This window comes from Lissotriton vulgaris, chromosome 2_1 (genome assembly GCF_964263255.1).
Source record: "Lissotriton vulgaris chromosome 2_1, aLisVul1.2, whole genome shotgun sequence".
Classification (NCBI taxonomy): Eukaryota; Metazoa; Chordata; class Amphibia; order Caudata; family Salamandridae; genus Lissotriton; species Lissotriton vulgaris.
Window position 1 is genome coordinate 1,417,161,947 of NC_141687.1, and position 27,716 is coordinate 1,417,189,662.

The 27,716-nt window shown below is 47.4% G+C and overlaps 1 protein-coding gene across 1 annotated transcript in view; it reads left to right on the forward strand.

Moving 5' to 3' along the window:
- ARL5A (ARF like GTPase 5A) overlaps positions 1-27,716 on the forward strand; it is a 231,107-nt gene that overhangs the window by 146,680 nt on the left and 56,711 nt on the right. The window contains exon 4 of the mRNA XM_086957191.1: positions 19,880-19,963. Coding sequence (XP_086813317.1) covers positions 19,880-19,963 — 84 coding nt within the window. The remainder of the gene's footprint in view (positions 1-19,879; positions 19,964-27,716) is intronic.

The following is a 27,716-nucleotide window of genomic DNA, read 5'->3' on the forward strand; positions in this document are numbered from 1 at the left end:
AGAACTTGCGCCTGTGCCGACTCTTTGCCTCCTTGAATTTCTGAAGGCGGAGGAATCCCAGCCAAATTAAAAGGGTTCTATGAAGTCATGCGCCTCATATTCGGGTGGCCCGACCCCATTGACGCGCCTTTGGTCCTGTGAGGTCAGAAGGGCCCCATTTGGTTCCGGGGCACCATGGGTCCATTCCTTGACCTGTCTGTCGGTCGTACCATCTCGTACTTCCCTGGTGCCAGTCCAGTGTGCCTGACGCTGCCCGTGCCATCCCCATGGACATCCCGTACATGGACGCTGAGACGGAGGGGCATCGCCCGACTCAGACACTAGCAGAAGGCTTGCCTCCTTGATCGGACCATGAGCCTTATTTTTATCTGACAGGCCTCGGGGAAGACTGGAAGGGGTTACTGGACCCATTAGAATACCAGCCCTATGAGGAAGAACAGAGTGTGGACTGGTGTGAGGATCTGGTTGAGGCCAGCATCCTTTAGACTTCTCCAGATGCTGGTCTGCTTTTTCCCCCTACCGTGGCTACCAGGAAGGGAGCTTCTTACGCAATTGTGGTACAGAGGGTGACTGAGGTCCTTGACATTCAGCTACCCAATGTGGCTGTCGAGTCTAATCTCTTAACAAAGGTACTGCAACCTGGAGTCTCCAGGCTCGAACCCTTACTCCACACAACCTCAATGATGTCCTGTTGGTTCAAACCCAGCACAGGGGCTCCTGTGAATAGGATGATTGCCCACTGCCATCGCCCCACTCCTGGTGACCAACATTTCCTCACGCAACACCCTACTCCTGAGAGCCTCTTGGCCCAAGCCTCCACCTCCCAAGTTGCTTTTCCTACTGCTCTCCTGGTTAGGGAATCCAAGAGGCTGGAAGAAGATGTTTTCTTCCGACAGCCTGGCATTTTCTTCCTACAGCCTGGACTATTATTCCCACATTTTGTGGGATATGGTTGCGCAAGTACTGCCACAGGTTCCACAGGAGGCCCGAGCTGTACTCTCCCAAGCTGTCACTGATAGGGGAGACGTGTCAAAGTTCACTTTTCAATGCAGACTTGACTGGCTGGGTATAGCTGTTTCCACTTCAGTGGACCTTAGGCGCCATACCTGGCTGAGGATGACTGGCTTTTTGAGGGATGTCCAAGCTTTTCTTATGGACAAGCCCTTCCATGGCACCCGTCTCTTCGGAAAAAAGGCAGATTCGGTGCTCAAGTGCTTTAAAAATTCTTGTGCTGCGGCCAGGTCCTTAGGCCTCTCTACTATGCCACGTCCACTACAATTTACATTTCACTAAATTCGTGGCTACAGATGGGGGCTCCAGCCATGCCAATTCTCGTCCAGCCACCTTCCCGTGCAGGCGCCCCATCCTCTGTGTGGCTGAGGGTGCAGTACCCACAGATCTCGTGGTTCCAGTGGCCAGCAAATCTGGTCAGTCTGCCAACCCACCCGCCCCAACTCCCGCTGTATCAGCTTCCAAACCCTCCTAGTCTGCCAGTTTACCACTTTGGACACCCAGTTGGAGGCAGGATTTTCCATCACCTGCCCCATTACATCAGAAAAGATTGTCCAAAGGGGCTACTCCCGCCCCTTTGAGGCTACCTCTCCCCCCCCCCCTCCAATCCCCCCCCCCAAGCCATCCTTTTACGACCAGCTGACAGAGGATCATCTGTTCCTTCTCCGCAAAGAAATCTCAGCTCTCTTGGCCAACAGAGCCATAGAGAGGTTTCTGGTGCCAGAAGAAGGCTGTAGTTGTTGTTTTTGTTACTTTTTGGTTTCCAAACAAAACAAGGGTCTTTGCCCTGTCCTCTATCTCAGACCTTGCAACTCTTCCTCAAAAGGAGAAATTCAAAATGCTAACGTTAGCTCAGGTCTTGTCTTCCCTGAACGAGCACTTGCAGATCCCCGTGCTTCCTTTTCGCCTTACCAGCACCCTTTGTTCACCAAGTTGATGGTGGTGGTTGCAACTCATCTGCGGAGGTCAGAGTTGCCAGTCTTTCCTAACCTCGACGACTGGCTGCTGGAGACGGGCTTGCTCCAGGCTGTCGTCTCCCACCTTAGAACTACGGCGAACCTCCTGCACACGCAGGGGCTCACCATCAACAAGCCGAAGTCACACCTGACTCCCTCTCAGACGCTTCCTTTGATTGGAGCTGTTCTGAGCACAGTGCAGTTTCAAGCTTATCCTCCCTAGCGGCAAGTTCAGTATATTCTGTCATATGTGGGCACTGCAGTGTGATTTGAAAAATTTCCAGTGGGCGCAGCATCAGGGGAATCTCTCGGACTGGCCTAGATCTCAGAGACAACTGCTAACGATCTGCAGTGGTGGCTCACAAACTGCGATTGGGTCAGAGGCAGTACCCTCTCCCTTCTCCAACAAAATCTCACAGTTGTGACAGATACGCCACTCCTGGGATGGGACGGCTATCTGGAAGATATGGGGATCAGAAGAATCTGATCTCCAGCGAAATCCGGAGTCAACATCAACATGCTGGATCTCTGTGCGATCCGACTAGCATTAAAAGTCTTTCTACGGTCTATCAAAGGGAGGCTGGTACAAGTGTTAATGGACAGCACCACCTCCATGACGTACTGCAACAAACAAGGACGGATGGAGTTGTGGACCCTTTGTCAAGAGGCCCTGCTCCTCTGGACATGGCTGGAATGGCAGCGCAACTCCCTGGGTTGTTCAAGATTTGTAAGGTTTTCTAAACGCCAGCGTGGACAAACTCAGACAAAGATGCCTAGCAGATCATGTATGGTGTCTCCATCCGGAGGTGGTGGAAGGTCTCTTTCAGCAGTGGGGAGAAGCTGGATTAGATCTGTTTGCCACTGCAAAGAACACGCAATGTTGGGCAGTTTTGTGCGCCAGAGTTTCCAAGGCAGCACTCGCTTAGAGACACTTTTCACCTTGAGTGGAGCTCAGGCCTCCTGAATGTCTTTCTGCCCATACCACTCTTTCCCAGAGTTCAAAAGAAGACCGGGAACGGCCAATCCCATGTCATCCTTGTGGCTCCGCACTGGGCTCAGAGAGCCTGGTATCCCAAGCTTCTGAGCATGGCCATCGACCCTCCGATTAGGCTACCCCTTTGGGAGGATCTTCTGTCACAGTAGATGGGAGGGTTCTCCACCCAAATCTGTCCACTCTCCACCTTCTTGTGTGGAGATTGAGCGGTGACAGTTGACCGTTTTCAACCTTACTCCCAAATTCTGTTATGTCATCTTGGCAGGTAGGCATCCCTCCACCAAGATGGTGTACATCTGCTCTTGGAAACGTTTGTGGCATGGTGTGTAGAAAAATCTATTGATCCCTTTCTCCCCCTCTTTCTGAGGTTCTGGTTTTCATTATTTTTCTTGCCCAGCTGGGAGGGGGCTATCTCTCTTCTATTTCTGCTCTCATCTGGTTGCCTGATCAACCCTCTTTGTTCAAGTCCCCTATTGTACATAGGTTCGTCAAGGGTCTTACTCATCTCTTCCCTCCTTCAGCAGTCATTATGCCTCAGTGGGACCTTAACTTGGTTTTAACTTTTTCAATGTACGCTCCTTTTGAGCCTCTGCACAATTGTCCCTTCCGGCTTCTCACCTTAAAAACAGCCTTCCTTGTTGCAATTACATCTGCCTGCAGAATAAGTGAACTGCAGGTCTTATCATCTAAACTGCTTTACTTCTGTCTATCCTGACAAAGTGGTGCTTCGCACAAGGGCATTCTTTCTGTCAAAAGTGGTCACCCATTTCAAGTAGGCCAGTGTTCTCACCTTGCCTACCTTTAATGCTCCTCCATATCCCACTAAGGAAGAGGAGCTACTCAACCGCCTCAACCCAAAAAGAGGTTGTTCTACCTTGATCGCACACAAGAGTTCTGGGTGGACGATTAATTCTTCACGGGATATGTTGGTGCAATGAAAGATTAGGCTGTGCAGAAGCGGACCATCTCCAGATGGGTTGTGCCCTGCATAAAATCTGCTATGCACTGACCAAGAAGCATCCTCCTGAAGGTTTGCAGGCTCGTTCCACCAGAATTAAAGCGGTCACCACTGCGTTAGCACGCGGAGTTCCGGTCCTGGATATCTACACAGAGCAATTTGGGCTTTCCTGCACACGTTCACCAAACATTACTGTCTGGACAGTCAGGTCGGCAGGGATAGGCACTTGGCCTGTTCATTCCTGCAGGCCTTTCTTGTTTGAAATTGGTTCACAGACACTCCCCCCGGAAATGGTTTAGATTGGGTATCTGTTCTTGGGTAAGGAATCTGTAGCTACAAGGCTCTATCAGATGAACAAGTTACTTCCCTTCGGTAACGCCTTTTCTGGTGGAGACTATATCTAGCCGCAGATTCCTTACCAACCAACCCACCCATCCTCCCCGCTCTACCAGCAAATTTCTAGGGATTGGGATGACCCGTTTCACAGCCCTAGGTTTGACACACCAGTGGTCCGTGTTCTTGATAGCTCCGCTCTTCTGGTGTGGAAAGTTGTTAAAAGTAACTAATGTCATTGTGCCTAGGTGGCTCCTATATAAGTACCTTGATGCCATTTTTGGCGGAAACCATTCCAACGACCGAGCTGAGCCTATCAACACCACCTACCAGCACTCTGGGGTACTGCTCACAAAACATCTTCCGGATCCACTCTGTCGTCTGGGGAAATTCTAAGGTAAGGAATCTGCAGCTACAAATAATCTCTACTAGATAAAGTGTTACCGAAGGCAAGAAACTTGTTCTTCTACATCAATTTTTCTGCGGTTTATATGACACCCTTAATGACCAAAATGTGATGAGCCTTCCTTCAAGAACTTGATGGTGAAAAGTTAAGTTTACTTTTCCACTGGTAGAGAACACAGTTATTGTGGTAAGATATGTGCAGTATCATCTGTAGAATATTTTTGTACTTTACCTTTGTGAAGTCCCCTCTGAGACTACATCTGAAACAAAATGGTTCTTTTGCTGCGTAAATCTTTTTTGGATTCACATACTGTTCATTATTCCGCCATCTAGTGGTTGGGTCCAGATTGGTAGTTTTTTTTTCTCTTGTCCTCCTCTTGGGTATCCTCTACCAATTGGTGCCATGTGCATTCTCATGTGTCATATATATATATATATATATATATATATATATATATATATATATATATATATATATATATATATATATATATATATACCAGGAGCAATCATGGCTCGGGGCCCCCGCCCACCCTGACGTTGTGCAGTATTATGCCTCTATGTTTACTTTGTACGCTTTTGTAACCTGCCCACGTCACTTTTTCCTCCTGTAATGCCCCGTTTGGTACCTTCTCCCGATTGTCATTTTAGCTTTCAGCTGACCGCTCCACTTTGTATGCTTTTGTAACCTGCCCACGTTTCTTTTTCCTCCTGTAGTGCCCCGTTTGGTACCTGCCCACGTCACTTTTTCCTCCTGTAATGCCCCTTTTGGTACCTGCCCACGTCACTTTTTCCTCATAATACCCCGTTTGCTACCTTCTCCAGATTGTCATTTTAGCTTTCAGCTGACCGCTCCACTTTGTATGCTTTTGTAACCTGCACACGTTCTTTTTCCATTTGGTACCTGTGGCTCGCTCACCGCTCCTCGCCGCCGCCGCTCCTCCCTCACATTTGCTTTGCTCACTGCTTACTTGGCGCCCTACCTCATCCGCCGCTCACCGCTCCTCCCCGCCGCCGCTCCTCACTGCCTGCCCGCCGATCCTAACCGCCTGTCCCCCGCTCATGTCCGCTGCTCCTCCACTCGTCACTGCTCCTCCCCATGCTGATCTCCGCCGCTCCTCGTCACTGCTCCTCCCCGCGCTGATCTCCTCCGCTCCTCCCCGCGCTGATCTCCGCCGCTCCTCGCGCTCGTGTACGCTGCTCCTGATGTAAGCTCACACGTCGCGGCCGGCGCTACTTTGAAGGGACTACTTTTTTTTAACTTATATTTTTTAAATAACGTATTTATTTTTAATTTATATAGCCTATGTCCATCTGCACACCCTTAGGATTACAACGATGTATCGGGTGTGTGGATTGGCGCTGTGGTTCCCGAGTTTACTCGCCTCAAAGCCTCAAAGTTCTTCCTTTATAATAGTAGTATAGTTCTCTTCCAGGGGATCCTCATCAATAGTCATAAGCATTAGAATATTCCCGCCTACGTGCGGGACCCCGGAAACACTATATTATATGTGCCCCACATATAAATACACATATATATATAAACCATATATATATATAAAAAACAAGCAATAGCAGCCAGATCACATTAGAGCTGAAATATGCTGTGAAGAATTTCCACCATACATGAATAATAAGCATTAGAAACAGGAGAAAACAACACCAAAGCTTGTTTAGGAATTGTTTTAATGCTCAAAAGGCAGTAGAAATTCCCAGAACTCACTGGAAGCATAGAAGGCTCCCAGGCTGCATTGCAAACACACAGTCTAACCAGACTGAAAAGCTAACCTGTAGCTAAATAACAAAAAACTGACACTGTGCCTTTAAGGCACTCATGACCCCCTGAATCCCATCATGCCTCAGGAGTGGCAGTTAGGCAGTTGTTCTTTCCGGCTCCTTCAGTGAAGGACCCTGGCTTACACAGCTCCACTAATTTTCTGAATTTTCTGCAGAAAATTGCTTCTTTTTCAAGCTTTTTGCTCTTACTTCGACGTCTACCTCCTTGTCAAGTAAGATACTGCCTTTTTTGAGCAGTTTGGAGGGCATTTTACTTCGAAAATGCCATCTCTTTTTGATAAATGTCCATCTTGCAACAGCAAGAAGGCCAAGACAGACAGCCACGAGGTCTAAGTAACGCATTTCTTTGCCTGCCTGATGACCATGATCCTGAAACCTGTCCACACTGTGAGACCCTATCAAGCAGGACTCTCAAGGACAGGGAGAGAATTCGGATTTATGGCCTGGCCCACAGAGCTTCGAGAGGAAGGTCCCCAGTGAAGAAGGGCTCCAAGAAGGCCCATTCGTCTTCGAAGAAGAAGTCTTCACGTCCTTCTACCTCAGCGTCGGGCTCGGCGCTGAGAAAAGATCCACAGGAAGGATTTTCCTCTGGGAAGCTGCCGTCGACGGCGGGCTCGCCATCGAGAGGAAGACCAGGTGCGTCATCGAGGGCGGCATCTTCGAAATCGCCTCCGCCGTCGTCAACCGGGCGGCGATCGGCGTCGAGGAAGGCTACTCCGCCGCCGTCAACCGGGCGACGGTCGGCGTCGAGATCCATTACCCCTCCGCCGTCGTCAACCAGGCGACGATCGGCGTCGAGGGACGTCACCTCGCCGTCGTCAACCAGGCGACGATCGGCGTCGAGGAAGGTGACTCCTCCGCCGTCGACGGGTGCTCGTCGATCGGCGTCGAAGACGCGGTCCCCGTCGGTGCAGCAGCAGCGGCGTTCGGCGTCGAGGGTGCCCAATACCCCTCCGCCGTCGTCGCACAGGCACCCGACGTCGAGGCATGGCTCTACGTCGGCGACTGACCATCGCCATTCGGCGTCGAGGCAGAGAGCTCCGTCGACGACAGGCCATTCAGCGTCGAGAGAGAAGCCTCCATCGGCGACAGGTCATCGACGTTCGACGTCGAGGCTGAGGTCCCCGTCGACGACCAGACACCATCGCTCGACGTCAAGGCAGAAGGCTCCGTCGGCGGTTGCTCATCGCCGCTCGACGTCGAGAGACTATGAACGTTCGCATAGCCGCTCGGGATCGAGGTTGTTTGATCCCCCGACCCCTCGGAAGCGGTCGGCGGCGAGAAGGGAGCGCTCGACGTCGAGGCGCTCGGACACGATCATGGTGACCGAATCTGCTTCTCACCATTCTTCTCATCGGTCCTCGGGCTCCTCTACTGCCCACTCCAGATCTAGAAGCCCGGTGCACAGGACCCCTGAACGTCGACCAGACCCTTCTGCGGGACGCATCCGGCTGTCGCCAAGATGGTACCGGTCCCTGGACCATTGGAGAGACGATGGGGCTACCAGGCGTATGCAGGAATATGCCAGCCCGCGCCACAGGTCAGCTCTCCAGGACATGGTGGAGGAGATAGACAAACGTAGCCCACCCAGGCGCTCCACGCCTGTGGATCTACCCACCAGGGCGCCGAGGGGGTCCCGCTCGCCCACAAGGGAAGCCAGGCGGGACGGTAGGGGAAGATCTAGATCGCCTGCAAAAGACCCTAGACTGGATGGCCGAAAGGCTTATGTCCCTCGGGGCAGGTCTCCTGAGCGGTCTCCAGCCGGATCGCCCAGGGCGTCCCGATCTCCTAGAAGAGACCATCGCCCAAGGGATCGGGTCAGGTCGCGCTCTCCTAGACGGGAGGAGCGTCCCAGGAAGTCAAGGGAGCGGGGACGCAGTTCTCACCATCGGCATAGACGTACCCCGTCTACCTCTTCCACTTCATCTACCAGGTCGTCGAAGAGGGACTACTCTCCGACTTTGACAGACAGTCCGACGTCCAGGTCCTCCCCTGTGGATGATATTGGCACATACCTAGACGTTCTGCAGAGAGGTGCACTTAAACTAAACATTGAAATGTCTGTTCCTCAAGTCACGACGACGGTCATTTTCGAAACATTGCACAAAAAGGCCATCTCCAGACCTCTGCTGCCGTTGGTCCCAGGGATTTTGGATCCGGTCAAGGACGTTTTCCTGACCCCGGCTTCAATCAGAGCAGTGCCAGCACGCATCACGAAGAAGTACAAACCTGCGGCTTCTGACCCGGTGTTTGTGAGGTCTGACCCTCCGGCGGACTCGGTCATCGTGGCAGCGGCAAGAAAGACACATGCGGTTGCTGGTTCGTCTTCAGTCCCGCCAGATAAGGACAGCAAGACCCAAGACTCCTGGGGTAGGAAGGTCTGCAACTCTGCGGCTTCCACTCTTAAGGTCTCCAGTGCAGCTGCGCTCCTGGGCCGGTATGACAGGGCCTTATGGGACTCGATGGAGAGATTCAAAGCGAAGCTGCCGAAAGAGGATCAGCAGGACTTTGAGGAAACTGTTACGGAGGGGTGTCTGGTGGCTAACCAGATGATCAGCACGGCCGCGGATGGGGCGGTGCTGTCGGGTCATTCCTATGCCCATGGAGTTTGCGCCAGAAGATCGGCCTGGTTGCGACTTACAGGGCTGAAGCCGGATGCCCAACATCGGATTCTGAATCTCCCTTTCTCGGGTTCTGCCCTCTTCGGAGAACACGCAGACGAGGAAATGACCCGAATGAAAACTGAACTGGACACGGTGAAGGCGGTGGGCTTGGAGAAGAAGGAGTTCAAGCGCCGCTTCAAGTCCAACAGGGGGAGAGGGGCCCAGCAGAGGGTTCAAACCCCTCAGTGGTCGCAGAACAAAGCTCAGGGTAAACCCCAGTTTCACGGTAAACCCAGCAGGGGCAGGGGGGGCCGCCAGCAGTCCTCCAACGCCCCGAGAGGAGGAAAGGCCTGAACAGTGGCTTCCTCTGACACCGTTGCCCACTCCGGTGGGAGGAAGTGCATCTCAACACCTGGAGGAGTGGGTCAGCATCACAAAAGATCAGTGGGTGCTGAATATACTGCGAAGTGGTTACAGGATACGTTTCCGTGCTCTTCCAAAGAGCATTCCTCCCAAGAGCTCTTGCCCTCACCAACTGAGCTTGCTCCGTCGAGAGGTGGCGATCCTGCTGCAAAAAAGAGCGATAGAAGAAGTTCCTCGCGCTCTAAGAGGCAAAGGAGTTTACTCCAGATATTTCCTTGTCCCCAAAAAGGATCAGGAGGACAAGTTCAGACCCATACTCGACCTGCGACTCCTAAACAAGGTCATCGTCAAGGAAAAGTTCCGCATGTTGGCGCTTCACCAAATATGTCCACATCTACAAGCCGGAGATTGGATGTGTTCGGTGGATCTTCAGGATGCGTACTTTCACATCCCGATTGCGCAGCAACATCGAAAGTACCTGAGGTTTGTCGTGGGGCACAAACACTACCAGTACAAGGTGTTACCCTTCGGTCTCAAGTCCGCACCACGAGTCTTCACCAAATGCATGGCGGTGGTGGCGGCTTTTCTTCACAAGAAGGGTCTCTTCGTTTACCCATATCTGGACGACTGGCTCCTGAAGGGTTCATCCCCGGTACGGGTAACACAAGATCTGCATCTGTGCCTGCAACAGCTTCACAGGCTCGGCCTCCATGTGAACCTGGAGAAGTCAGTCCTGCGGCCTACGCAATCCATCCACTACCTAGGCTCCGTTCTGGACACAAGCGTGGGAAGAGCGTTTCCTTCGGAGGAGAGACTTTCTTCCATGACCCTGAAGTGCGGGATTCTGCTGGAGTCTCGTCCCTCAACAGCACGACAGGTGGCGTCTCTACTGGGTTCCATGGCGTCCTGCATTTTTCTCATCCCACACGCCAGGCTGAGAATGCGTCCTCTGCAACAGGCCCTGGAGGATCAGTGGGACCAGGCGACAGGTCGCTGGGAGGACCATATCCATCTTTCCCAGGCGACAAAAGAGTCTGTCAGATGGTGGACTCGGAAACGCAATGTGATGGTGGGAGTGCCGTTTCATCAACCCATCCCATCCCTATCTATCGTGACAGATGCCTCCCTGCACGGCTGGGGAGCACACATGGGTCCGCTTCAGATTCAGGGCCGGTGGTCTGCGCAGGAGCAGACATACCACATCAACATGCTGGAACTCAGAGCGGTATTCCTGGCTCTCAAAGCTTTCCTGCCAGCGATCGCAGCCAACTCAGTCTTGGTTCAGACGGACAATACAACAACCATGTTCTATCTGAACAAGCAAGGAGGCACAAGATCTCGCCCACTGTCTCGAGAGGCTCAAACAATATGGCATTGGCTCCTCGCTCGAGGTCTCACAGTGGTGGCGGTACATCTTCCGGGCGAGTTGAACGTCAAAGCAGACGCACTCAGCAGGCACTTCGAAGATCAGCCAGACTGGGTGCTACACGACGAAGTAGTAGAAGAACTTTTTCGTTGCTGGGGGCGTCCGTCCATAGACTTGTTCGCAGACGACGAAAACTCCAAGTGCCACGCCTTCGCGTCCAGGTTCCACAGACCGGGGACGCTGGGGAACGCTCTCCTGTTGGATTGGGCAGGGATGTTCGCGTACGCGTTTCCTCCCCTGGCTCTGATCCCGAGAGTGGTGTCCAAGCTCCTCAGGACGAACATGGTGATGATCCTAATTGCTCCGGACTGGCCTCGGCAGTGGTGGTATCCGGACCTTCTACATCTGTCTGTGTGTCCACACAAACGACTCCCTTGCAGACCGGACCTGTTGAGCAAAATGAACGGGAGGATAATGCATCCCAACCTCCCATCATTGAACCTAACAGCATGGCTCCTGAGGTCCTGCAATACGGACATTTGAACCTACCTCCTGACTGTATGAGCATTTTAAAGGAGGCTAAGAGACCTTCCACGAGAGCATCCTATGCCTTCAAGTGGAAACGGTTTTACTTGTGGTGTAGGGATCAGCATTTGGATCCGATTAAGGGGCAGGAGGACGTCATATTACCATACCTCCTTTCACTCGCGACAGCTGGTTTAAAGTTCGCTTCCATTAGAGTGCATTTGTCAGCTATTGTGGCTTACAGGAAGTTGCCTGACCAGGTGTCTTTCTTTCAGGTTCCAGTGGTCAAGGATTTCCTCCAGGGGTTGAAGAAGGTGTATCCCCCTGTGCGAAATCCTTCTCCTCCGTGGGAATTAAACCTAGTTCTCTCAAGGTTGATGTCTCCACCTTTCGAGCCAATCCACAAAGCTTCCTTACAACATCTCTCTTGGAAGGCAGCTTTTTTGGTGGCGATTACCTCTGCACGCAGGGTCAGTGAGATACAGGCGCTCTGTGCAAAGGAACCTTATACGGTATTCCACCATAACAGAGTGGTTCTGAGGGCTCACCCTTCCTTCTTGCCTAAAGTCATATCTGATTTTCATATCAATCAGTCTATATCTCTCCCTTCCTTTTTTCCAAATCCGGCGACCCCGGCTGAGCGGTCACTTCACTCATTAGATCTTAAAAGAGTGCTGAAGTTTTATTTGGAAATGACTAAAGGGATTCGGAAAACAGACCAACTGTTTGTAAACTATGGTGCTATGAGAACTGGTTTTCCAGCGGCAAAGAGGTCCATTTCTAGGTGGATTGTTTCTTGCATTAAGCTGGCCTATCAACTAGCGGGAAGACCTTTGTTGATGTCTCCAAAAGCGCATTCCACTAGAGGGAAGGCGGCCACAGTGGCTTTCTTGCATGACGTTCCCATGTCAGAAATATGCAAGGCCGCGACCTGGAAATCAGTGCATACCTTTACGAGGCATTACTGCCTCGACTCTGATTCCAGGACTGACACTCAAGTAGGGCAAGCCTCCTTGAGTAATCTGTTTGGGTAGTCGGTTCTGTCTACTCAAGCTTGTTGATGAGATTTCTGTCTTATCTTTCCTTTGCCCGCAGAGATGAGGAGAGGCTCGCTATTCTATTCTAATGCTTATGACTATTGATGAGGATCCCCTGGAAGAGAAGGATTAGTTACTTACCTGTAATCCTAGTTCTCTTCCAGGGGTATCCTCATCAAAGTCATAAGCAACCCTCCCGCCTCCCCGGGCAAGGAATAACTGTTCATAAGGAGATATTGTTGACCTAAGTGTTATTGGGTTTGGTTTTCAGTCTCCGAAAAGAACAACTGCCTAACTGCCACTCCTGAGGCATGATGGGATTCAGGGGGTCATGAGTGCCTTAAAGGCACAGTGTCAGTTTTTTGTTATTTAGCTACAGGTTAGCTTTTCAGTCTGGTTAGACTGTGTGTTTGCAATGCAGCCTGGGAGCCTTCTATGCTTCCAGTGAGTTCTGGGAATTTCTACTGCCTTTTGAGCATTAAAACAATTCCTAAACAAGCTTTGGTGTTGTTTTCTCCTGTTTCTAATGCTTATTATTCATGTATGGTGGAAATTCTTCACAGCATATTTCAGCTCTAATGTGATCTGGCTGCTATTGCTTGTTTTTTATATATATATATGGTTTATATATATATGTGTATTTATATGTGGGGCACATATAATATAGTGTTTCCGGGGTCCCGCACGTAGGCGGGAATATTCTAATGCTTATGACTTTGATGAGGATACCCCTGGAAGAGAACTAGGATTACAGGTAAGTAACTAATCCATATATACACTTGAAAGCCCCTATTCATGAAACCAGATTGTTTTTTGTTTTTTTTCCTCGGGCGGACCTCGACCAGATGGGTTGGAGAATGCGCAACTGAAGAGTGTGGGCATTGAGGATGGAGCATACCCCCTTTAGGTTAGCTAGTCAAGAAGAACAGACACAAGGTGTGTAACTTTTGTCTGCCAAAGTATCACAGTTCAGAGGAGTGTGAAGCGTTTGTGGAGTTCCTGCCCAACAAATTGAAGAGCAGGGGGAAACAAAGGTGGGCACACTGTGCCATGACACAGTGGCATTATAAACAACCATCCCTAAAGGACCTGGGACAGGCTAGCGATGAGGACCATATTGAGGAAACTGATCTGAGACAGAGGAAAGATCCAAAGCCAGGGAGGTCATTGCCAAGGCTAAAAAAGAGAAGGTGCCTCGGAGGATGGACAGCTGAATACGTGCCAAGTAACACCACAGGGACGTAGCTATGGGACTCATAAGTCCTCACCGGTGCAGTTGACAGTCCAAGGGAAGCCTAAGCACAAGGTGCAATATCGAAAGACACAGTTGGCGGTAAACCCTCAGAACAGGCCTCAACTCTGAAAAGGGAAGGGAGGAGGTGGCCAAGAAAAGGTGGCTTCAGTGGCAAAAAGAAATGTACTAGTTACACCAAACAAACAGTGCTTGAGATTGACAAGAGAAAGGGCTATCTGAAAATCATAGTGCTGTTGAGAAGGAAGATGTTGTCATAGGAGTCCCTCAAGGGATTACGGAGCCCCGTAAGGACTGAGAAGAGGAAGAGCTGGTGGAATTGTAACCTCCAAGAATGCCACAGTCTCGATAAGATGAGGAAAAGATCTTCTTTGAGGAGGAGAACCAAGAGGAAGGTCATCTGGAGCATGGCTTCTTCTAAGATCCAGAAAAATATAAGGGGGTGGGCGCCAGGACCTAGACAATGATTCACCAGAGGAGGGGGTCAACACTTACCCCTAAAGGCCCTTGCCTGAGGATTACATTGTGATCTTCAACCTTCTAAGAGGGCAGTGGAGTGGACACCTTTGGGTGTGCACCTGAAGAAAGAATGAATAGACTGATGCTTCCTGCTATGAACTTGCAGAGGAAACTCCAGTCCCTACTAATTCTACCAAGCATCTTGGATCAGAGAGGAAAGCCAAAGCATTGATGCCCAGACTGTAGAAGTACATACCGTATTCCCTGACCCCATCTACATCAAGGGTAATTCTGCTGCAGACTCTTATCTACATGACTGCGAGAAAGATGGCCAACGTGCCCACTTCCATGGGCACTACAACAAAGTGAACAAAAAGGTTAGAGGTGATGGGATGCAAGATGGAGAGCAGTCACCACTGAATGATGTATATCAGTTTCCAATATGCTGCTCAATAGATAATGGCCATCAGTAGCGGAAAGAGATCAGGAGTTAATGCAAAGCCTTCCTGAGCAATTGTGGTGATACAAGAGAGAAAAAAACATCTTTAATAGCTGACTGAAGTACCACTGAGTGCAGCAGACACAGCAGCAGAAAGATATGCTCTGGCACCACCCTAAGGAGACATGCCTGGCTGAAGGTGTGGGGTGTTGAAGCAAAAGGTTTAGGTCTCTGTAATAAATGTGCCTTTTACTAGAGAAAACATCTTCTGAATGGCAGTGAGTGAGGCACTCCAGAGGATGAAGTTGGACAAAGATACGGTAAAAGAGATTTTGGGAAGGGGGGCCCTTAAAGTTTAGAGAGGCATGCTGGAGAGGAACCACAAGGCACCAAGAGAATCCTCACAAATGAGCAGGGGTGGGACACAGCCCACTATTCCACACCCCACCTTAACAGCACAGACCAGTGCATAGAGCACTGCACCACATTGGCAATACCCTACTACAGTGCACTAGTCCAAGCGGTCATATACTACGTGGGTCAGGACTGGCAAACAAGTGACTTGCCGAAGGAGGCCCACAGACCTACAGCACTAGTTGGGGCAGAATCTTAGAGTTCTTTTAAGAATGAAGAGCAATTGCCTCCAGGACATGGGTAGTCGACTCAATACAACAAGTGTACTATAGAGAACCCTTGCACAGATTGCCAACAAGGAACAATCAGTCCGCCTCTAATAAGAGGTCCAAGACCTTCTAAACAAGCACACAAAAGAAGGTTCCAAAAAAGATCAACCAGGGAGGCTACTCCTTTTACTTTGTCGTGCCAAAACCGAACAAGACACCAATCCATCCTGGACCTTCTTGAACAGATTTATAAAAAGAAAAGGCTCAAGATGGCTGCAATACAAGAAATCAGCCCAGTCCTGTGAAGAGGGGGGATTACACGGTGTCCTTGATCTCGGAGACGCTTACCTTCACCTGCTGATGGCGGTGGGCAAAGTACATAGGCAGTTGAGGGTTCTTCCTCTAGGGGTAAAATCAGCACCAAGTGTTTTCATAAAGTGACTTGCAGTGGTGACAGCACACTTTAGGTGGCTAGGTATACATGTGTACCCCTACCTGGACGATTGGCTGATGAAGCTGCTCACATGATGCCAGGGAAGTATACAGTTAGTGAGGAAAAGGTTTCACAGATTGACATTCTCCTCGAAAAAAGAAAAGTTGTCTCCATTCCCAGAGAGATAAAACATTCTTGGGAGCAAGTCTAAATTCAACAGAATCGAAAGGGATTCCTCATACAAAAGAGGGTCCTTGTATTGACACAGCATACCTACTTCTCCTAAAGGTTCTGACCATGTCATGTGTGCTGAAACTAATGGGATTGATTACATCATGAATAACCCTTATAGCTCAGGCCAATCTCCAGGAGAGCAAAACAGGAACGGGTCCAAAATCAATGCACACAAGGAACTGGAAGATCTAGTAGTTGTCAGAGTGAAATTTCAGAGAAACAATATGGTGGAACTCAGAAAACGTTGTACTAGGCAGTGCCTTCAATGCAGAAGCTTCTTTGATCATCATTTCTACCAACTGCTACACATGGGTTGGGGAGGTCACATGGGAAAGCAGAGCATCAAGGTGTATATGGCGCCCGGTAAAGCAGTAAAATACATAAATGTGCTGGTGGAAAAACAGTCTTTCTAGCTCCTAAGGCCTTCCAGACACTCTTCAGGGGGAAACCGTACAATCCAAATTGACAACACAACCAAAATGTTCTTTCTGGACAACCAGGAAGGAACAAGCTTAGTAGCCAATTAGCTACTGGACGTTCAAAACTGAGAAATAGATGGGTTAAGCAGGCAGGTCGCACAAATGCGAACTAAAGCAACTAATTGAAATGTTTACTAGGAATGGAGCTCACTAGAAGTAGATCAGTTTAAATATATCAGTTTGCAACTTACGAAAAAGCTAAAATGCCAAGAATTGCCTCCAGATATACATACTACCTATCCCGACCAAATTTCCTTTCAATAGATTGGTCAGAGCAATTTCCATATGTGTTTTCCCCAACCCTCTGATACGGTTAGTGTTCAACAGAGATACAGGCAGGCACACTTGACTCTTAATTTTGATAGCCCTTTAACAGTCTAGCCAAACATGGTTTACGACCTTTTGTAGGTAGGTAAAGGCAGGGTGATTTAACTTATTTGCCTTCCACGACCTGCTATCAAATCCTCAGTTTCTCCCAAGTCAATTTGTCTCCCTCCTCAACCAGGTTATCCAACTACTTTCCTTTTTCCAGCTACCAAAGACTCAAGCAGGAAGGGCTATACAGACGTTAAATGTTAGGAGGGCGGTTATTATCTGCAAGAAACAAGATAAGTCAGGAAGTGGAGCCACTTTTGTATTTGCTTTACAACCGCAGTTAAAGGCTTGCCAGTCACCAATGGGATTATTGTAAGGTGGATAGTGTAAACAATCCAAACATGTTATGTTATAAGTCTGCTGGAGTGCCGGTGATGATGAGATTAGAGACTGCTCTCCACAAGGAAAAAGGGAGCGACATTGGAGTTAATCATCAACCTTTCACTAAGTGACATCTGCATGGCAGCCACGGTTATCAGTGCATACTTTAACAAAACAGTATTGTGTATACATTTCAGCTAACAAGAAAGGGCAGATGGGACTAAAAGTACTAAATGCCTGTACACACATGTACTGTCATTTTAACTCAAACACCCAAGGAGGGAGAATATTGCTACAGGATGTATGCAAAGCATGTGAATCCAGAAAATATTTATTTCGCTAAATGAAAATGACTGTGTATCTGTAGGATTAGCTTCCAGCTTTAAGAATTTTCCGGATTCAGTTGTGACTTCCCAAATCCCCAGATATTAGATTTGAAACCGAGACGTATAGTTAGTATGTAGAAAGAAATAAGAAAACCCAATTAAGGGTTGAAGTTGCCCAGGCAAAAAAGAATCTGAAGATGGTGGCCATGCTGAGGGGCTTCTGTGGTATACTTCTCAAGTCATATAGGGATAGACATAGCCCTTAATGGTCGAAGATGCCCCAGAAATATAAGACTACAAAGAGACAATTCCGGAACCAACCACTCGATGGCGGAATAATGTACAGCATTTGTGATGGAAATGTACCCTTTGTGCAGGGTCACCCCATACATTTGCCTTCAGTTGCCGAACTCGTTTTTGTGTTGACTGATCAGTTGGGGTGCCTATATAAACTGCTAACCAGTGGTAAAGTGCTTGAGCCCTCCCGTTCAAACATGTTAAGATTCATATACACCTAATTAGAACATTTACATTGCATATCAGTCCTAAGTATATGGTAAATGAAATGCTACCTCTCTGCTGCAGAACTCATTGTGCCACCCACTAAAGTAGCACTCTACTGCCCCTACAGCCTGGGTGCGCGGTTTTAAACTACCATTTCAGTCTGGCAAAATAACCAGTTGTTACTCTCATTAAAGCCATAAAGAAACCTACCCTTTTGAGTACTTTACAGTTCGTCTGTTTTGGCTTAAGTGAATCAAATTGTGTCGAATTATGTATGCAATAAAGCATTTAGTGGAACAAAAATATGATAATTGAGCATGCTTTTCAGATATAGTGTGTTTACTGTAATATATAATCCACCATACTGCGGCTTCCTTTTCTTTTTTTTAAAGTTGTAATGGCGGCATGCAGAAAGGAACAACCCAATGCATGAAACATTACCACATGAATATCATTTTCAAGGTTTTTTTAATAACTCAGATCGCTCATTTATAACATCTGTCCCCCGGTTACCTTGTCAGTCCCCAGCATCAATGTATAAAGCATTGTAGACCAGGATTCCAGATAATCTGGTAGCTTGTTATTCATCCAGCCCATTTTTATCCTAGTTTCCTCTGCAGTTGGCCATTGCAAGAGATCCTTTTTGTAAGAAGCCATAGCACTAAATAGCAATACAGCGTTTTTCCAGCAATATACATTTATATTTCATTCTCTATTTCTTAAGCGCTAAGCACAATATTAAGAAGACCATGCCTAATTGACATTTCAATGGTAATTTCAAATTATCACACGGTTTTCACGGTTTGCCAGTACAGTTGCAATTGGTCACAGGTCCATGTCGTGTGAAGAAAATCAGTTCTTCCCTCTTCGCATTTGGGGTATTCTGACAGTCTTTCTGAGTAAATTCTAAATAAAAGGTTTCAATAAGTGCGACATAAAAAAGTTAAGCATATTAATTGTGAACCGCCCATTACTAGAGATTAGTTGAGCATGTGCTCAAGTTTGGTTCCACTACCCATCAATCAACTGTGTCTCCAGTTATTTATCCCAGACTTGCCAAACCAGCAAAACATTTTTTTTGTGTATCAGCTCTCAACACCGTATAAAGCATGGGCATGGCATGAGTGATATCTAGGAGCTCAGTTAGGACTGCAGAAGTGTGGGGAGTTGCAGAAAAACACAACCATTTGGTCCATTTCAGCCAAGCCATGGGACATGTAGCTATGACTGTGAATCTGCATGTGTTTAATATTATTTGGTTGGCACAATTTGCTGAAGATGCAGCTGGAGGTTGAAATCATTACTTTTGTTCCTGTATAGTGTCTAGTTAGTTAGACTAGATTAAAATACCAGATTTTAATGACTCTTTATGCCTACTGTGGGGTGATGTAAAATTCTAAATATTGCTGTCTTGAAGAGATGCTCTGTTTTTCTGTTCCTTTATCAGTCTTGGGCTCCGGTATTATGCTGCATTCTGAAGCTGGTGAAATGTTCTACTCCGTCCACACCACCTCTGATCCTAAAGCAAGATGGACTTAGGTTAAAACTGCCAATCTTTCCTGTGAGACTATATTTCTGGATTACCCATTTGTCTCAAAGGCTCTCCACCAAATAATCAACCAGGCACACTCTAAGATCCATCTGTTGGATCCAGATTGTTTAAATATGTATGCTGGCAATTTTACATCAAGGTCTGCCAAATGACAGTCATTGCTCTTAAATTAATCTCAAAGCCCAACTTTTCTGATATTCTCCTTCCCCCAGTATTCCTTCTTGATGTCTGTGTTCTGGGTACATCTAAGAAGCTACTTTGAGATCTGCCTATATCATCACAGTTGATTATTACTGATACTTAGATGGCTGTGATTTGCTCTATGATGACAGTATCACACTATAACAAATCCCTGCCTTTTGAAGAAATCGGAGCTTAACAAAGGCTGTTCATTTCATGCCTCAAAGAATGTATAGTACAGTGAATGTGTTGTGAAGTTTGTTGCTTTTATAACTTTAGGCATTGAAGCTCTTATATTAAGGGTTGTGGGATTACTTACATAGACTCCAAAAGCACTAACCTTTCTTTTTCTAGTTTGTTATAGTTGTTGTAGACAGCACCGATCGTGAGAGAATTTCTGTGACGCGAGAAGAGCTATATAAGATGTTAGCACATGAGGTGAGTTACTTTTGCTCTTTAAATTTTGATCAGATGTTCTTTTTCATTGGTGAGCTAGTATTGGGTATATTCTTTTTGCTTTGTTAAATTTTGTGCATAATGGTTCATAATAGATTAATGGTCTCACTTAAATGCATTGTATTCTCAACCAAGTAACCTTTGGTAGCCATAATTTAGGTTCTGATGTTTACTTCTAATGGCATTGAGCCTACACTTCAGTCTTACTTTAACATCCCTACATCCCTATCCCCTCCCATGTGTTACCAAAGGTCATGATGTTGGTTGCAGCCAATCCTCGTTTGTCGGGGCGTACACATACTCCAGTACCTTGATGAATAACTGCTGAAGGCAGACTTGCCGCAGTCAGTCGCAGACCACCTAGAAACAAGTCACCCTGCTATCATCCCTTGGGTTTTCCATCGAAATTCCACCTGCAACATATGCACAGGATTTCCGGAATAAGAGCTATCCTGGACAAGGTTGCATGTGAGGCCTTTCCATCTCCAAATTGAATCTGGCATATTCAGCTTATGATTTGAGCCTTTTTGGCTGTGATTGGATCTTGTGTGAAAGGTTCTGAGGCTTCTTCGTCTCATGCATCCTGATGTTCCCAATGGCATATGTGGGCTCTAGAGAGGTTGCTGCACAGCGGCAGGCTATTCTCCCTGCCAATCCAGAGCTCACCGTATTGACGGATGCATCATCCCTGGCCTGGTGCAGTCACTTGGGAAAAGTGTAGATCGGGGGCTTTTGGTCCCCAGTGGAATTGAGGTGAAACATGGAGCTTCAAGCTATGCGGTTTGTTCTGAAGCCTTTGTGCCATGTGGTACTGCAGCAAAAATATCGCTGTTTGGTCGTTGGCTCTATGCCAAAAATCGCTGCAGTGTTGGATGTGATGCAACATCTAAAGGGTATGTCTAAAGACCCATCATTTACTGGGCTTGTTAAATGCCGGAGTGGATGAACTCTGATGTCATCTTGTGCTCTCTGCATCCATAGGTCATTCAAGATATCTTCGTCCAGGGAGGTGTCTTTGGTAGACCTTTTTACCACTGCTGAGAACATGTAGTGTGATGATTTAAGACATCCTAGAGTGTTAGCCTCACAGTTTCACGGGAGATACATTCCGCCTGCAGTGGGACTCCGGTCTTCTGTAAACCTTTTTACGTCTGTCCCGAATTCTGAAGACAGTCAAGAAGGACTGAACTCAACTCATCCTGATAGTCCCGGATTGGGTCAGGAGAGTTTTCTGCTCCTTTCTTGCTGAGCCTAAGCATTTGCTCCTTCTCTGGGAGGACCTCCTGTCTTGGCAACAAGACCAAATTCTGCTCTGAATCTCCACAAAGTACGCCTCGATTCATGGAGATTGAATGGCTTCATTTCAGTGGGATTTGATCTGCTGGAATAGTGGATCTTATCCTTGTGGTTTGGTGCACATCAAGAAGCCCATGCATTTTTGTTGGTGTGCGAGTTTGTCGACTGGTGTAGACCCTGTCTGGTTGACCCTCTTCAGGCCAAGCTGTCTGATGTTCTGATAGTTTAGTTACTGCCCTGGCAATCCTTTGCTGTGGGAACCACTAAATGTTCTTTATTGTCCCCTTTACCTGTCTGTTTTTGCATGACCAACCTAGGTTATTCAGATCACCGCCCTCCTATGCCCATTATTTTACTCCAATGGGACCTTAAGTTGTTCCTCACATCTTTCATGTGCATACACTTTGAGCTAACGCACCGTTTCCCTCTGACATTGCCAACCATTAAAATTGTATTCCTCATTGTAGTTGCTTCTGTGCGACGGGTCAATGAGCTACCAGCTCTGTCAATGCACCTCCCATATACCTCCTTTTCAACTGACAAATTGGTGCTTCAGTCTTGTGCTTATCTTTTGGAAAAGGCGGTGTTGCCCTTCCACGTGTGACCGCATATAACACACTCTGACATTTTTGCTCAACCACACCCTTATAGGGAGGAGAGTCTTCACGAGTTGAATCCAAATAGAGGAATTAATATTTAGGTCTGTCCTACCAGTCAGCACATTCTGTTGGTGAAAAAACAATTGTCCTCTTACAGTGGGCTTATATCCTTACCATTGCTTAGTATTGATTGGCCTTAATGTCATTCTGATTTACTTGCTTTTTATTTATTACCTGGTGTGGGCTTTCTTTCCACTTCTGTTTGTCCTTCCCCTGGAGTGTGGATGCATTACTTATATCCTTCCACTGCTTGCTTTACAAGCACTACTGATTTCTTTTGAGTTAAGCACTCCATGAGAGTGCATGTCCAGCTCTCTGTCATATACTTATCTCCCCTGGCCGCTCTCCGTATTGCTCTTTCGCCTGGGTGCTTCCCCCCCACCCCTCCACGTTGCTCTCACCCTTGTGTACTTCTCCTCTGCATTGTTTTCTTGCTCGTGTCTTTGTCCCTTGCCTGCTCCATGTTACTCTCGCTTTTTGCTGCTCCCTGCTACTTGTGCCCTCCGTGTTGCTTCCTGCTACCCATGGCATGTGTTGCTTCCTGCTACCCGCACCCTCTGTGTTGCTTCTCGCTACCCATGTGCTCTGTCTACAAAATAGCGTAGCTGCTGCGTCATAGCACTGAGGGCCACTGAGTGGGTGACCGCTGAGAGTGTTTCTGCTTTGCTGGTGCTTTGGAGGGAAAGGTGATCTCAGAAGCATAGTTTGTTTAGGTAGATAATCCGGTGCATAAACAACTGCTATGACCTGGCCAAAAAGGAATGTCTTGAGAGGCTTCAGGCACATTCCCCCATCGCAAAGACTGTCACTATAGCACTGGCTAGTGGCGTTCCATTGTTTGATATTTGCCCGGATCCTACAAGACACCATCACCAGATAGTACTGTCTTGAAAGTCAAGTCCACAGGGTGGCAATTCCACCCCACGCCCAGCCCTGCAGGAATCTGCGGTTCGAAGAATTCACCTGTGAGGTTTACCTAACCTCACAGGCTTATTTCCTCTGTGCTCTCTGGTCTTTAAACTGGACATTTAGGGTTCTGGAAAGGTTTCCAGTTAGATTTCATACAGGGTCACTGTAGCAGACTGACCCAGTGTGTTGAGTGGCGAAGACAAACCAACAGTGCTCAAGGGTGGTGCCTAACTAGGGCTCTGAGTTGTATTTTATGTAGGCAGTATGGCTACCACAGAGTCAGGTGGCATCACCTATCTGCCTGTGGCAGAAATGGTTAAAAACGTTCCGGATACAGTCTTGTGTGTGTGTCTGTACTCGAAAGGTGAGGAATCTGGAGTTTGAGTATCTATAAGTAACTGCATTAGTGAAGGTAAATTACTTTTTCTTTTACTCCACAGTAAAAACAAAAGCGGTATATTTGTTGGGACTTTTCAATATATTGTGTTCTAGCTACATTAGTTCTCCTAAATCAATAATAATTTTTTGCTTTTTATGTTTTTGTCTGCTGTCCTAGTATATCTGAGCTTGCTCTTTTTCTGCCTCCTTCGTTGAACGCCTCTGCATTCGATTAAAGTTTGCAAAAAATGATAAATATATTTGTAATGTCTGAAGAAACAAGTTTACACTAACCATACAAAATTCATTCTTCTCTCAATAGCATTATTAGGCATATTACTGTATCCATTAGATAAGTCACTTTTGTGTTGTTGACCACTGGTCATAAAAGCAATACACCTTTAGGAATAGTTTTGAGGTTGTCAGCCTCCATTCTATCAGGCTGTATATCTCCAGTGTTACTGAATTATTCTGTATTACTTGAGCCCCATTTTCAATAAGTATGTATACTTTATTACAAGTCATTGGCTGTTAAAAAAAAATTGTCTTCACTGATGAAGGGTCGGAATACACAAGTTTTGGTGTTTAAATATTTGTCGTGAGAGATTAAAAACCCAAGGTAAATAACCCCCAATACCCTGCACAATTCCCCTACTTCTTTAATCCACCCATACTAAATTTACTGGAGGATTTCTAGATATGAATTCATATTAAGCATTAGGCATTGCTAATTGCCTTAACTCTTGTATAGTTAGAATTGTTTCCAAGAATCACTAGCTCGTAACACAGGCATAGCAGCTGCAACATATGTGCAAGTGTCCTTGACACCAATAAGAGGTTTCTGACAGATGACAGCAGCAGTAGTACAAGTTGTGCTGACACAAAAGCACGCACATTTACATGATTCCTCAAACGTAGAAGAGATGGAACAGATGCTGCATGTAAAGCAGCACTACCTGGTTCACTATGTGCAGTTTGGTTGACATCTGTGTGAGTAGAGAGGAGGGTAACTTAATGAGCGATCTCCTGGTACAGAGAAGACCCATACTAACAGTTCTCTGAAGTAGGTACATTGCAGCCTGAGCTGAGTGTAACTTTCAGGTTCCTATCCTGGTAAAATGGCTCAGTGCTCTAATGCTATTATTTAAGGGATTGTTTTGTAACCTGTAGGTTACAAGTTCCAGTCTGGGTGAAGTCATGCAAAGAATTATATGCTGGATGCAAATAGCTTCATATAACCTGCAATTCATAATTTTGAACTTATATGTTTTTGCCTAAGTAAGTAAAAGCAATTCGGTTCAGTTATTGTGAGCTGTTCACAGTGCCATAACTGTGAACACAAGCAAACAGCTGCCTTCTTGCTTACATCCATCCATCCATCCATCCACACACACACACACTCTACATACTTAATAAGAAATTGAGACTGTAAGATGCTTTCCTATCTTGGTTTATATCTTAGCAGCTTGTGAGGTGACTTGCACAGCTCCCTTGAAGGCTGCAGCTTAGCACATCACAATTGGAGTATATGTTAGTTCAACAGCAGAACTTGCCAGTATGTGTACTCGCTTGGCACAACACATCAGGAACCAGAGGGGTGGATTCAGAGGAACCGGAGTGGAAGCACTTGCTGGCTGAAGAATAACTGTCACAAGCAGAACCTGGCTGTTCTCTACTATATGACAGTTCTGTGCACTAATGGGCAGCAATGGGCAGGCAGAGAAATAGGAAGACCGCAAATGGAACATGGAGTGGCTTCGGCAAACTCCTGCACCACAAATGAGAATGATCAACTACTGTGCCAAGCCCCTCCCCACCCCATGTTGGTAGACACATTGCAGCTGCATGCTTACAAGCCCATAAATGATTTGGGTCTGGCCCTCAGCAGCAAACCTGGGGCACACTCAAGGTTGCGCAACACCATTTGACAAGTGGTCTCCATTCCTGACAAAAATCCCTGACACCTACAGAGAGCTCCCTTTCCTTTTTCATTTGGTACTCTTTCAAGTCAATATTGACCTTTTTTGGTTGGTGCATCTCCTCATCTGACATCAACTTGTGATTCTAAATCTCCCCTTCAGATATTTTCCCCATTAGCGAGCAGCATGCCAGGCTGCCACTACCACGCTAGATTTCACAAGCACCCTAGTCTTCTTCTGACCAGTGGCACACCCTCCCATGACTATCTACGATTTGCAGTGTCTTGGAGACCCTCTTGCTTTTAGATTTTGTTTTCCCTTCTTTCAATCATTGTGGTGATCCTGAGTGGTAGAATGCTCCTGCACCGCTTTCTCTAATGTGGTGTAATGCTTTGACTCTCCACCTGAATGCTTAATGTACAAAGGGATGGGAGTCGAATCAGGTTTGTGGAGGGTAGATCCCTTGTCTCTCCCTAGAGATTTCACTAATTTAACAGTGATGCTGTGGGGCCTTAACTGAACATCTTCAGTGGTAGTGCCTTGGCTTTTTACATTGACTCTACTGTTGTCTCCACTGTCCCCAGAGTTTCTTGATCACGGGGAATCAGGCCAGGAGATTGGTGCTGAGGTCAGGTGTGCCTTGCATCAGTCTGTCATGACTTGCCCTAGCCCTGTACTCCTACGCAGATGACACTCAAATTATCTTTACACTCTCCTCGGACAAGGACTGCTCTCCCGCCACTCTTCAGCTAGGCCTGAGTCGGGTGGCTGAATGGATGCAGGCTAACCTCTTGAAGTTGACTGGGGACAAAACTGAGGTGGTGATACTAAGTAAGGACAAACATCTTTGGGGCCCTCAACATTGGCCCCCAGAAATGCGTCCGCTACCTCAACCTGTCTCCCAAGTGCGCAACTTGGGCTTCATGTTCGATGATTCTCTATCTATGTGTCAACTAGAAGTCAGTGTGGCAGCCACCTGTTTTACCATCTTAAGGTGGCTGCGGAAAATCTTCTGGATGCTCCCAGCTTTTACCAGACGAACCGTGGTCCAGGCCCTTGTCATCTCTCGCCTGGACTACGGTAACATGCTTTACTTGGGAGGCAGCCAGGAGATTCAGAGGAAGCTTCAACTGGTACAGAATTCGGCTGCCCGTCTCCTCTGCAGTGTCCCAAGGAGATAGTCGATCTCAACTTTCCTTCGGGACTTACACTGGCTGCGGATAGAGAGCCGTATAAAGTTCAAGGCGCTTTGTTTCATGTTTAAAATCAAGCGGGGTTTAGCGCCCCCATATCTTCTGTCCCCTCGTCCACCCTTACGTTCCCCGCCATTCTCTCAGGTCTTCATCGCTGGGTAGTTATTCGATCCCGCGGATCAGACTTGTTAGAATGTACGGTCGCTCCTTCGCTCACCTTGGTCCGAAGCTCTGGAACTCTCTTCCTGTGACATTGAAATTTGAATCCTCATTTGCCAAGTTCCGTAAGGACTTGAAGACTTGGTTCTTCCCTCAATAAGCTGTCTTTTGACTTGTAGACCTTGTCATCTTGGCGCCGGGAAACCCCACGGTGGGTAGCTGTGCGCCCTATAAATGTAATTACATACATACATACATACCCAGGGGATTCTTTTAAGAGGAGAGATAGGGGTTTGGGAAACCCAATCTTCACCTTTCACCCAAGAGTGGGGCAGGCTTCCATGTGCTACCTTAAGATAAATAGGAAGGGATTGGCAACAGGTGAACCCTTGCAGTATGGCTAAACTCGTATTACTGTCTACAGAATGCATGCTTTAACTATGTTGCCATAGGTTCTAGCACAGTGCTGGCAGTGACAATGCCTCACATCCGTGGAAGATTTGGGCCAGTGCTGGCTCCCACTCTTCTCTCCACTCTCACTGCTGAGTAACACCTGTGACTGTGGGTCCCTTCCATGGTACTGGCCACCGACATTCAGCAAGACAGACAGAGGTGTCAACATACCATCTGGTCTGGACAAAAATGCGACAGCCCTGATTTGATTCAGTTGTCTGCACGGGGATTAATGCTTGACCCAGTGCGCCCATCAATATTCTTCATCCCCACCTGCTGTGTAGTCCGTCACCCTGTGACCTCACCAGCTAAAAGTGTGGAGTGACTCTCTGCTTGTGGGTATGTCATGGTGTTGCTCAAATCCAAAACCATCACATCACGGTACTCTCCAAAGATCCACAGCCCCAGCTACAGCTGAAATGTGAGTATCCAGGAGGAAGTAGGTGCTTTTGCAGATTCTTATATCTGGGTTAATCCTCTATGTGGCAAAGGAAGAAATTGTGAAGGTAACCAGGAAATGTCTGATCACATCTCAGTATTCCACTATGTCAACCCAGTCAAATCTGGCCAAAAGGAGCATTGAAGTAGTGACCACCTTCTGTAATGAGAATATGATCTGATAACAGGTTCCCACTCAAAATTGTATTTTAGGATTAGAAACATCCAATATGACCAAAGTTCATGTGTGGAAGCAGTCCATATCCTGGGACTGAGTGGTCCAGATTTTGACAAAAGGGTCAGTCTTTGGGTACCTGGGGCTTTCTGGAAT